The sequence below is a fragment of the Colias croceus genome, chromosome 1 (assembly GCF_905220415.1).
Source record: "Colias croceus chromosome 1, ilColCroc2.1".
Classification (NCBI taxonomy): domain Eukaryota; kingdom Metazoa; phylum Arthropoda; class Insecta; order Lepidoptera; family Pieridae; genus Colias; species Colias croceus.
The window spans coordinates 8,236,271-8,248,802 of record NC_059537.1 but is presented as its reverse complement, the minus strand read 5'-3'; the positions used below and the strand labels follow the sequence as shown (position 1 = coordinate 8,248,802).

General features: G+C 34.8%; 3 protein-coding genes across 3 annotated transcripts; 1 reads left to right on the top strand and 2 right to left on the bottom strand.

Moving 5' to 3' along the window:
* Positions 1-3,159: 3,159 nt before the first annotated feature.
* On the bottom strand, positions 3,160-4,268 carry LOC123696490 (cornifin-A-like). The gene is made up of 3 exons (XM_045642726.1): positions 3,833-4,268; positions 3,388-3,693; positions 3,160-3,297 (listed from the first exon to the last, which is right to left on the bottom strand). Exons 1-3 carry the CDS (start codon positions 4,172-4,174, stop codon positions 3,250-3,252), a joined length of 696 nt encoding a protein of 231 aa, XP_045498682.1. The 5' UTR covers positions 4,175-4,268; the 3' UTR covers positions 3,160-3,249.
* Positions 4,269-4,405: 137 nt separating this feature from the next.
* Positions 4,406-5,370, top strand: LOC123696619 (sperm mitochondrial-associated cysteine-rich protein-like). The gene is made up of 2 exons (XM_045642975.1): positions 4,406-4,716; positions 5,155-5,370. Exons 1-2 carry the CDS (start codon positions 4,483-4,485, stop codon positions 5,344-5,346), a joined length of 426 nt encoding a protein of 141 aa, XP_045498931.1. The 5' UTR covers positions 4,406-4,482; the 3' UTR covers positions 5,347-5,370.
* Positions 5,371-6,120: 750 nt separating this feature from the next.
* Positions 6,121-7,431, bottom strand: LOC123691192 (trypsin CFT-1-like). Its single transcript, XM_045635516.1, has 4 exons — positions 7,371-7,431; positions 6,986-7,151; positions 6,524-6,779; positions 6,121-6,417 (listed from the first exon to the last, which is right to left on the bottom strand). Exons 1-4 carry the CDS (start codon positions 7,414-7,416, stop codon positions 6,121-6,123), a joined length of 765 nt encoding a protein of 254 aa, XP_045491472.1. The 5' UTR covers positions 7,417-7,431.
* Positions 7,432-12,532: the final 5,101 nt, after the last annotated feature.

The window sequence follows — 12,532 nt, the reverse complement described above, 5'->3', positions numbered from 1 at the left end:
AACTTATCTTATCGCAATATCGATTAAGATTAAAAATCTTAGGGAGGCAATTGAAAAGTGCCAAAGTATATTCTGTTATGTATAAAAATAACTGCGTTAAAAACAACCGACTTCAAAAACGGATAATATAAAGTGAAAAAACTAAAACCCAACTACGACAATAACCGGCGCTGAAAAAGTATAAAACAAGATTTCAGAATACTGAACTGAACAAAGTTGCTAATGTAGTTTCAAGTAAAAGGACACAGTAGACTCAACCAAGATGCCTTCGTTGTAAATTGACAATAATGTCATACAATACTATTCTGAAGTATGCAATATTCCACTATGTAAAGATAAATTTTCATGTTTGGAAAGGCGTAGTCACACGTTGTTGAAGAGCTACGGTAGATAGGTATATTATGTAACGTGTGACTACGCCTTTCCAAACATGAAAATTTCTCTTTACATAGTGGAATATTGCATACTTCAGAATAGTATTGTATGACATTATTGTCAATTTACAACGAAGGCATCTTGGTAGAGTCTACTGTGTCCTTTTACTTGAAACTACATTAGCAACTTTGTTCAGTTCAGTATTCTGAAATCTTGTTTTATACTTTTTCAGCGCCGGTTATTGTCGTAGTTGGGTTTTAGTTTTTTCACTTTATATTATTTGTACTATTTTGGTGTTAAAGTGTATTTGGGGGCATAATATTAACAAAAGTTAAACTGATGAACTAATAAAGAAGCTATTGACGAAAAGATGTGAATTATATGCAATCAGCCCATGAATACAGGTAAAGTCACGAGCAAATGCTAGTAATATATATATATTCAAAATGTACAAGGAAAGCGCTTTCAAATGATACTAAACACGGGATATTTATCTTAACTTTATTTTTTTACTTTGTATGTTTTGTCCAATAGAGGACGCCACATTAGATTTTGTGAAACCCCATATAGCCTATAACCAGCGGACAATTAAGACGCTTCTTATGATATGTCATTTGTCAAATTCTGATAAGTAGTTTAGACGTTACGAGGGAACAGATGAACATACATACATACATACATACATACATACATACATAGCCTGTCAAAATCATAACCCTCCTTTTGCTTTGCCGTAGTCGGGTTAAAAGTAAAAAATAAGAAAGATTTGATATTATTAATTACTTACTACCTTACTACATATTATTGATGTGCCATTTACTAATTAAAGGTTTGATGTCGGTGCACGGGCTTTATACCTTAAAAAGGTAATTATTCATATCTATGTGAGCACTGAGCACCTTGGTGAGCACTATATTTACAATACAAACAAAGAAAACAATACAAACAAATTTTACAAAAATAATTTAAAGCTTGTACAAAATAAAGCGCCTTATAGATAGGGAGGCGAGGTAGCTAAATGGCGTAATTCAACGGCGTCGTCGAGACTTATCAAAATCGAAAGAGAAAATAATTTCGAAAAGAAAAGCTTCTATGGTAAAAACCATTTTAGCGGTGGGTTTGGCGTGTACGGATTTTCAAAAATGTAAAAAAAACAGTTACTTGGGCATTCTCGAGCGCGTCAGATATTCATACTACGTATGCCCCAAGTGCCTCTGATAACAACGGTATACTAATCTGCCGGTTTGCGTGGTGGGGCTAGGCATATAAATTCGTAAAAAATGCACAAAAAAAAAATTTACTCGAGCGCGTCAGATTTTCGGAAGGGGTGTTAATTAGGCCCCAAGAAAGCTCCTCTTAAAAAAACTGACGATTACGGCATGACGATAAGTTACGATAAATTTTTGAAAATGCAGAAAAAAAAAGTCCTTTTGAAATACTCGAGCGCGTCAGATTTTCATAGGGGAGGTTTATCTAGGTATCCTGAAAGCATATTTTCTTAATCTGATAAAAATGTTGGTGGGTTCTCTTAATCTGACCGAAAAAGGTTTGTGGGTTTCTTTTTTTTAATTATCGTTATTTCATATCAATTTTTCTTACCAATTCAGTTTTCGAGATATACTCAAAAAACCGGGAGTTTGAGTTTTTATGATGCTTCAAGTAAAAAAAAATTAAACATTGGACAAAAATGAAAAGAGACCTTTTTTTGTAAAATAAAATTACCTTTTTTGTTTATTTAAACTTTTTTTTTGAAAAAGTAAAGTTCGCGACTTATATGCTGCAACGCGTTTTTCGGAAGACGAAATGGCTCCTCCAAACTTCCGGTCAAGCGGAAACCGGCAGATTTTGTGTTTTTAGTAAGTTTTAGATTATATTCTTCAAAATAAAAATAAAAAAAATCGCGCTCGAGAATGCCGGGTTAACGTATTTTTTTTACAAGTTCGCGACCCTATAACTCGGCGGCGTCAAGGACTTATGGTCAGATTAGTTAAATTTAGTCTTAAAACACTAAAATCAACCCCCAATATCTTAATCTGACGCGCTCGAGTATTTCAGACTGTCGATTTTTTTTTACTAATCTGATCGTCTATCCTAGGCGCGCGTCACTACATATAGAGCTAAATAGTGAAAAAGGTTGTTCTATTAGGTCTAAGGTATCTCTCATATCTTAAACTGCCACGCTTGAGTATTGCAGAAAATTCCCCTCTTCGCCTCCCTATCTATTATTCACGGTCCATTTGGCTGTACGTACGTCAATACTTATTCACTGTAGTTTTGCGTCGTGCATCGAGTATGACCTTGGCGGGACGTACAGCGGGGATGGACCGTGAATAAGGCACTTAAATATTAAAAATATAAAGGTATTGAGTAGGTCCTATTAAACCATTATTAAACCTACCAAATAATACGATATAGAAATTTTTTAAAGATTTTATGCTGCAGTTGAGATACCCTTGATTAAAAATATTTATGAGGCTGCACTCAATATTATCCCATTTATCAGTCACCATTGTGTTGTACAATTTTAGCTTTACTGCATCCCGTTGTCGTTGTGGATAAAAAATTCAGAAACATTGTAAATTGACAAAATAAATTGCACACCAGCGCCACACAAATACGGTCACATTATAATGTGACCGGAAAGTAGGTACTGAAAAACGTTCTGGATGTAGTTCTCAGCATATTCACTAGATGACGTTTCTTTGTGAAATGAATCCAATATAAATAAAACACATCTTACGAAAAATATGAAAATATATTAAATAGCTGATTGTATACAAACACTTCAAAATTACCGAAATTAGTAACAACTTTTGTTTTTTTACAGACATCAGTAAAAAAAACCTCCCAATTACAGCTTGCAGTGACCTTGTGTTACCTCAATGGAACAGGAACATGATAACATGGATTTGGTGTTGGGCTCTGAAAGCAAATTGGTTATTAATTATTATTATTAATAGAACCTGAATAAAATTTTATTGTTTATCAAACATTTAAATTCTACGTACTTACCTGTTTAAAGTAATTGCATACTGAATAGCGGACATTTTGATTGCGTCTATTGAAGCATTCTTTGGGAAAAGCTGACGGTCTATTAGCGAAAACGCTGTCATGGACAATGAGAGGTCTGCGTCGGGTAACTGGGTCTAGTTCGCAGTCAGGGCAGCAACTTCGACACACAGGTAAGCAAGGGTACGGTGCTGGTGGAGCTCTCGGACATATAGGGCGCTGTTTGGGAAGAATCGGCGGTGGACATTGGGGATTACAGCAAGGCAATACTGGTTGATAGCAATTTATCGGTTCGACGCAAGGACAGACCTGAAAAATAAAAGACGTGTATATTTAAACTGAAAGATATCTTTGGAGAACTTTGAAGTGAAAAGTATTAGTTATCCTTTCTTTGCAAAAAATAAATAAGTAAATAAGTAAAACTTAACTAGGAGTTTGTTATACTTACTGGTGGAGGATCACAAGGTTCTGGAGGTGGGCAACAAGGTAAAACTGGTGGGCAACAGACAGGCTTCGGTGGAGGATAGGGAGGTGGGTCGCTAGGTGGCGCTCGGCGAGGCTTGCAACAAGGAAATATGGGAACTATAGGTGGTACACAATCCGGTATAACTGGAGCCGGTGGTGGTCTAAAGTTCGGTTTACAAATACAGGGTGGGCACGGGGTGCATGGTACGGGAGGAGGACAGCAAGGCTGGCAACATGGCGCTGGTGGTGGACAAGAAAACGTGCACGGACCCGTCCCACAAGGTAATATAGCTGGACAAGTCGGGCAAAAACACATTGAACACATTATATTTTTGTACGATTTTACTTCGTTATCATTGATAATGCAACACTTGTTTAATTTTTATTCAATTTAAATACCTATTAAATTTTTTGTCAAACAATTTTTATTATACTTGTTTTTTAATTGAATTTATAGAATGACAAGATTTATTTTCTTCTTTCGCAGTTATTTACCACCAGTTCTAAAAAGAAGAATAAAAAAAATAATAAAAAATAGAAGCATGTCGTGACATTAACATGACATGCAATCATTTTTCTATGTAAATTTTAAGTAAAAAATATTTTTTATATAAATTTATAAAAAAACCAAAAATGAGTGCACCGTTTTATAGTTACGACCCTTGCGTTTGTACTGGGATGCCTTGCGGGGCCTGCTACCCGTATTCAACGAAGCCTTGCGCAGCATCATGTAACGACCTGGGAAAGTGCTCCGTGTGTCCCGGTGGTGGATGTTCCCCGTGCCCTGCGCCAGTGCGACCATGTCCAGCTCCATGCCCGGCTCTTCCAATTTTACCCTGTTTGCCCCCATGTCCACCGTGTGATAAGGTGGCAAAAAGGAATTCTATCATTACATATTATTTCTATCAGAATTCATTCCTATGTTCCATTAGCTCTTATCTATGCTATGGTTCATAAACATTAACATAAGAGGATATTTGAGTTTCATACTAAAGCACAAAAAATCAAATTTGCTTCTCAAATTGTACAACAGAAACGAGATGGAAATCAATTATTTCCTGAATCATAGGAAAACTCTTTATGGGTTTTTTCTACTATAATCTTAAAACAAAATGGTTTTGGTAATACGACAATAATTAAGACTTTAATTTGCAGTTGCCTGTTTTATAAATTCAGAAGGTTTTAATATAAATACGAGACATGGCTAATTAATGTCTGCAATTCTTCCAAGAATATTTACCACCTATGATTTGATAATAATTAAATCGATTTCATGTTTAACAAGTTATTTTATATACATTCCAGCCAGCGACTCCAATTCCACCGCCAGCGCCATCTTGCGACAGCGTGGCGATACCGTGCTGCAGGCCGAACCGCTGCAGGCCGTGTCCATGCTACTGCTGCACTGAGCCCGCCTTGTGCTCTGTGAAGCGCTGCAGCCACCCCGGTGTACCTGTCTGTTGTGGTCGTTGTGGACCTTGTATGCCCATTTGGTGACGTAATAAATGATGGAAAAATAAACGGTTTCGTTATTTTGTCAATCTCCAAAATACATATTCAGAAATGGAATAGGTAAGAATTTGGAGGTACCCTACATTTTATAGGCATTTTTTTTCAAAACTAAATGACTGGATGAACTTCGTATCAACTATTTTTCATCTCCCCCGAATATCTCTATTATAATATAAATAATATATCTCGGTCATATACGGTACGGTATAATATAAATAATATATCATTCTCAAGCAAGACAAACGAACAGCAACAGTAATTGATATTTCTAAAAGTAATAAATAATATAGGTCATAGGATAGAGGATAGGTCATTTTTAAATAAGTAAAAATTGTTTCTACCTCTGTATAGAATTCATTACCGTGGCATGTTTTCCGTTCATTTTTCATTTATAATTATTTATTTAGATAAAATTATCTATCTATATATAAATTACGCCAACACGAGATAAGTCATATTCAAGTTACTAAACTAAGCTGATAAAAATGTCTTAAATGGCTTAAAATTAGGTATTGTTATTATAATAGCTTGATTAAGCTTATCTTATTTAGAGAATCTGGGGCCTTAGACAAAGTAACAATTACAAAACGATAACGAAGTTAGAAAAGGCAAAAATGTATGGGATTGACATACGCCGGTATTTTACTTAAACAATATTACATCACCATTTTCAATGTTTTACACGGTAAGTAAAAAGAAGAAAACATTATAATATGAGAGTATTTTGAATAATTTACTTCAGATGTCTTCATAATTCATTTATGCATTGGATTGGATCCAGGAAGTGTATTTATTAACACTGGTATAAACGCCAGGGTAATCAGCTAAGCCACAGATAGCGGTGCGCCAAGATGCGACGCCAATCAGCACGTTGTTGTGAACCAAAGCGTTGCCGACGTCTCCTTCGCAGAAGTCGATACCACCGCTAGGGTTGCCAGCGCACATCATATTCTCTGTCACTTCCATAGAAATGATGTTATAGTTTTGTCTGCAAGTCGTATGGTTAATGATCCTCAAATCGGCCTTGAGTAGCTGGTTTGATTTTTCTTGTTCGTACTGAAAGTTAAGAAAATCAGGGTTCAAGTTGGAAATATTTTATATGAATGAATAGTTTCCTAAGTTTTTGAGGGTTTGAGTTGGATTAACTAATCACTCTACTTACCCCTATAGCTCCCCATCCAACAAGAGTTACTAGAGTGTTGTCGTTGAGAATATATCCGGAACCGGCAATACCAATGTTTCTAATATTTGAGCCGTAGGTAATAAAACCTTGAGTTCTCAGGATGGCAACATCGTTATCGCTATTGTACACAGTGTATTGCGGGTGAATGATGAAGGATCCAGCTGTGTAAAGGACTCCTCCGCTATTGGCCAACGACGACCCAAGTCGAGCGCTCCATATCTGAGGTGAATCGTTTCTAAAACATAAATTATCAGTTAAACGCTGAAGACATGTTAAATTTTAAATAATAAGAGCGATCTCAATCAGTTTTGGTTTAATTCTTTTTTCTCTGGTGAAATGATACGAGATAATTGTTTACTTTTCTTGCGGAATTCTTGACGTAAATTAAAGTAAGTTTTAGTTATCGCATTTATGCTAAATATAGCTTAGATTTTTACATACATAACGCAGTTAACAGAAGTAAGAATCGATCTGTTGTTAATGATAGCGCCGCCACATTGTTGTTCGTATGAGCCGGTGTTGGAGTTGTAGCGCAGAAGCACAGCTGCATAAGGGTAGGATGAGATGTCTGCTTCAACGCCACCAATAATCCTCTGTTCAGGTAGTCCTTAGCAAAAACAGCTTATTATTTAATTATCATTAGGCGGTGCATAAAACATTTAATGTATTAAAATTAGACGCAATAAGTAAGACATCAAATGAAATTCATCCACATAGAAATGACGAACTATGATAGGCGTTCCTTACAGGAATGAGTCTTGAACCTTGAATAGATTTTCTTTAATTTGTTTAATAAATTTACTACAGATATTTTATTACCACTAACCTGCAACAGTTGCTACTAACAGAGCACACAAAATATAAGCCCTCATGATTCTTCAGTGTTATTCACTACTCAAATATTTTAGTTATTATACACCCCGCTATTTAAGCTCTTATTGTGTCGTGTATTAGAGATAAAACATAATTATCTAAAATTTTGATAACACGTCTTTATTCCTGTACGGGTTCCGTACTCAATTTTTAAATATTTAAAATTTTGTGGGTTTATCAGTTATTTTAAAATTCTAAGTTGCAAAAATATATGACAGCAAAAATATTATCAACAATAATAACAGTAATATGTATTTTTGAATCAGAATAATTTTAATTATTCCTTATAGAACATACCTGCGTGTGAATGAGAATGTTATGCAAGATTTACAATTTTATTTTTTTTAACCTAAAGGTTACCACCTTTTACCACGGTTACCACAAGCACGGGGTGGTTATTAGCAAAGGTAATAATCTGATATAATCTTATAAGTAATCTAATTTGAGGCATTTGTTTATCTCCTATAAAACATTATTAAAAAACGTCATCAGTGCGAATGTAATTAGCCTATTATTTCATCTTAATCGTCATGTGATTAATGTGAGCTATTATGATTAAATATTAATTTCATATCAAAACCAATATATTATCAGTGTGAAATAATACCTACCCAAATAAAATTTATTAAATAAGTAATGAATAACCATTTAAATTATAATACTAAATTTATTTTTTTCTGCCAGTAACAGGACTTGGTTGTCGGCATGGTCTCAAATATAAATGAAGATCAAAAAATGTCATATGATGGAAAGAAAAATATTCCGGGTTTTTATATAAGCAGCACTTATCTGCACCACGTCCGAGAATCTGAAAATCAATGACAAAATCATAAACCCGAAAGTAGATTCACGAGATGGATAGACTGACAGTTTTGAAGATTTAAGTTTTATAATGATACTAGCTTACCGCCCGCGGCTTCGCCCGCTTTGTCTAAAACCTAATAAATTATATACTAAAACCTTCCTCTTGAATCACTCTATCTATTAAAAAAAACCGCATTAAAAACCGTTGCGTAGTTTTAAAGATTTAAGCATACAAAGGGACATAGGGACAGAGAAAGCGACTTTGTTTTATACTATGTAGTGTATCTAAATCTAGGAAGTGACTACCCAAACGGATGCTTCTATAACATAATAGATAGGGAGGCGAAGAGGGGAATTTTCTGCAATACTCGAGCGTGGCAGTTTAAGATATGAGAGATACCTTAGACCTAATAGAACAAACTTATTCACTATTTAGCTCTATATGTAGTGACACGCGCCTAGGATAGACGATCAGATTAGTAAAAAAAAATCGATAGTCTGAAATACTCGAGCGCGTCAGATTAAGATATTGGGGGTTGATTTTAGTGTTTTAAGACTAAATTTAATTAATCTGACCATAAGTCCTTGACGCCGCCGAGTTATAGGGTCGCGAACTTGTAAAAAAAAAACGTTAACCCGGCATTCTCGAGCGCGATTTTTTTTATTTTTATTTTGAAGAATATAATCTAAAACTTACTAAAAACACAAAATCTGCCGGTTTCCGCATGACCGGAAGTCTGGAGGAGCCATTTCGTCTTCCGAAAAACGCGTTGCAGCATATAAGTCGCGAACTTTACTTTTTCAAAAAAAAAAGTTTAAATAAACAAAAAAGGTAATTTTATTTTACAAAAAAGGTCTCTTTTCATTTTTGTCCAAAGTTTAATTTTTTTTTTACTTGAAGCATCATAAAAACTCAAACTCCCGGTTTTTTGAGTATATCTCGAAAACTGAGGGTGGTAAGAAAAATTGATATGAAATAACGATGATTAAAAAAAAGAAACCCACAAACCTTTTTCGGTCAGATTAAGAGAACCCACCAACATTTTTATCAGATTAAGAAAATATGCTTTCAGGATACCTAGATAAACCTCCCCTATGAAAATCTGACGCGCTCGAGTATTTCAAAAGGACTTTTTTTTTCTGCATTTTCAAAAATTCATCGTAACTTATCGTCATGCCGTAATCGTCAGTTTTTTTAAGGGGAGCTTTCTTGGGGCCTAATTAACACCCCTTCCGAAAATCTGACGCGCTCGAGTAAATTTTTTTTTTTGTGCATTTTTGACGAATTTATATGCCTAGCCCCACCACGCAAACCGGCAGATTAGTATACCGTTGTTATCAGAGGCACTTGGGGCATACGTAGTATGAATATCTGACGCGCTCGAGAATGCCCAAGTAACTGTTTTTTTTTACATTTTTGAAAATCCGTACACGCCAAACCCACCGCTAAAATGGTTTTTACCATAGAAGCTTTTCTTTTCGAAATTATTTTCTCTTTCGATTTTGATAAGTCTCGACGACGCCGTTGAATTACGCCATTTGGCTACCTCGCCTCCCTATCTATAATACATTATTTGATCATATAAAACAAACACAAAATTGAAGTAAAATGTAGCTTCATTTTTTAACTCACTTCTCCACCTGTACATCTAAATATGCCACACGGGATACCAGGCAGCGCTTCGAAGCGTGGTTTCACAGTGTCTGTGGGTAGACTGTGTCCATATTTACGCGCCTAATATGAAAAAAACGACACAAAATTTTAATGTCTAAAACTTGTGTAAAGTGTGTATTATCAGTGCGTAATCGTAATTAATTAAAAACATAATCTTATAAAAAATTAAAGAAGACTGATATATACGGGATTACCAATGATTAGTTAACTACTTTATTGGTTGATACCATGATCGGTTTTTTACTTTAACATCATAATATTAAACATACGTCATAAAAGCTGCCAGATTTTGGACTGCTCGTATCATTGCTACCACCTCCACCAGCGCCGGTTCCTTCTCCTACATTAGCTCCAGAACAATATGAAGCTCTCGGAACCGTATGTTTTATTACAAAGAATTTGGATGAAAAAGATAATACTTTATGTTGCAACATAGTGGAAAAGGGTTTATTGTTACATCATGTGTTTATGAAATTTAGATCTAAATAATTTAGATCTGCAGATTCCTAACATATTTTATTATAAGTAGTATGGAGAAAATGTGTCAAAATTGAAAGATGTAGCATGCCGTGATAAAGAACAGAAAAATATATTCTTGACAGGTTAATTTTTTTTCATCGTAATACAGCATAGAAATTTAATAACAAAACACTTATTTACTATGTAAACAGCTAGACCACAGAACAGTAAGTGGTAAGAACAGTATACACATCTGAATTTATGATGAATTTATTTGGATTCCAAATTGAGAATAAACTCTTTCAAAATAAGCTTGTCGCCTGTCAGGGATTCGTGGCATGCAAGGTGGCATGGGTTCCCTGCGGCAGACGCGGTGTCACCGACGTCCTACATCGCTGCCGTACGCTGCGAACTGATGCGATAATAATTAATATCAAACGCGACCACAACGCGACACTACACGAAAGATAAATATCTCGATCCTGGCTGTGATCCTAGATCTAGGATCAGAATACATCATATTATCACAAGGATATAAGCTTCTTGTATTATCATATCATATTACGACATCAGAATACATCATCAGAATACATAGATCTAGGATCACAATATTTATATTGACGTGTAGCCTCCACCAGAACGCTTAGCTGCTGTCAGATAGCTTCGTTCAATAAAAAATGCATTCACAATGTATGCACTGATAATAGATATCGCAATAATGCATGCGATATTATTGAACAAAGACACACGCTCACACGATGCAAGTAGCTGCACCTTAAGGCCCGTTTACACAGTACGAGCTGCTGCTTGGCGAGTAGACAGCTACAAGGTTTGTCTACTCCACAGAGTACATTATTATAACGTCTACTCGTACGCGTTGAGTAAACTGCGAACTCACACCGTGTAAGTATAACTATTTTTAATATCTGTATTTATTTTTGTTAAACTTATTTCACATATAGTACGGGAGCTAGCAACGTTTAAAAAAAAGTCATTTTAGTATAGTTGGGTTTTTGATATACTGTTTCTCTTGCTATTTCGGTTAGAGTTCGGGCTGTCTGGCTGGCCGCAGTGGTTGCGTTTATTAGTGCGCATCTTATCTGCACAGGAAAATGTCCTTAATTTAAAGTCATTTTTTAACGCGTTATTTTTAATCTTTTGCCTTTAGATAGATCTTGGATAGATCCAAGACATAATTTTTTTATGGCAAGACGTTTTTTTCGTTGTAAAATAGGTGCCATACGCAATTTTTATTTCAAAATAACTAAAATGTCATCGAAATAAGTGAAATTACATGAGTCCGCATAAATGGTAAGTAATAACTTTATTATTTATATTATATTATCCTTTTTAATACTTATATTGAATAACTAGCTTCCGCCCGCGACTCCGTCCGCGCGAATGTCGGTCTTCGCGTGGATGGTTTATTTCTCCATTTAGAGTAGGTACCTACCTCTGACAATAACATCTTATAATTAATATCTATTGTACCCAATTCCCAAATACGGCTAGGCCTTTAATAATACGCAACGTGTGTTCGCGGTTCTACGGAACAACGTCTATGGATAAAACTGAAAAATTAAGATTAATTTTTTTCTACGTATTTTTCCAGGATAAAAAGTATCCTATTTTACGCCCAGGATAATAAGGTATAATTATACCAAGATTCATCGAAATCGAACCGCTAGTTTTCACGTGATGCCTTCACATACAGATTGACAGACAGACAGACAAAAAATTTTTTAATCACATATTTGGGTTAGGTATCGATCCAGTAACACCCCCTGGTATTTATTTTTTCAATATTTTCAATGTACAGAATTGACCCTTCTACAGATTTATTATATGTATAGATTAGTAAACTAATATTTTTAATAGAATATGGTTTCATATTTATTACACTTTTGGGTATAAATATGAATTTGATGATATTTGTATTTTCTAGTGTTTGATTTTACGCGAGTAGGTATTATACATTTTGAAATTAAAGACTTGGGAAAATAATACAATGAATAAATCGCGTTTAAAATCCGTTAAAAATTCTTTAATTTCTTGATGATATTTGGTTTTTATCAAGTTTACATTAACGTCCTATTTGAGGTTCGTTGGGAAAAGGAGGCGATATGGTAGATTGGTACAAAAAAACTGTAAATAGTAAAATGAATATTATATATAGT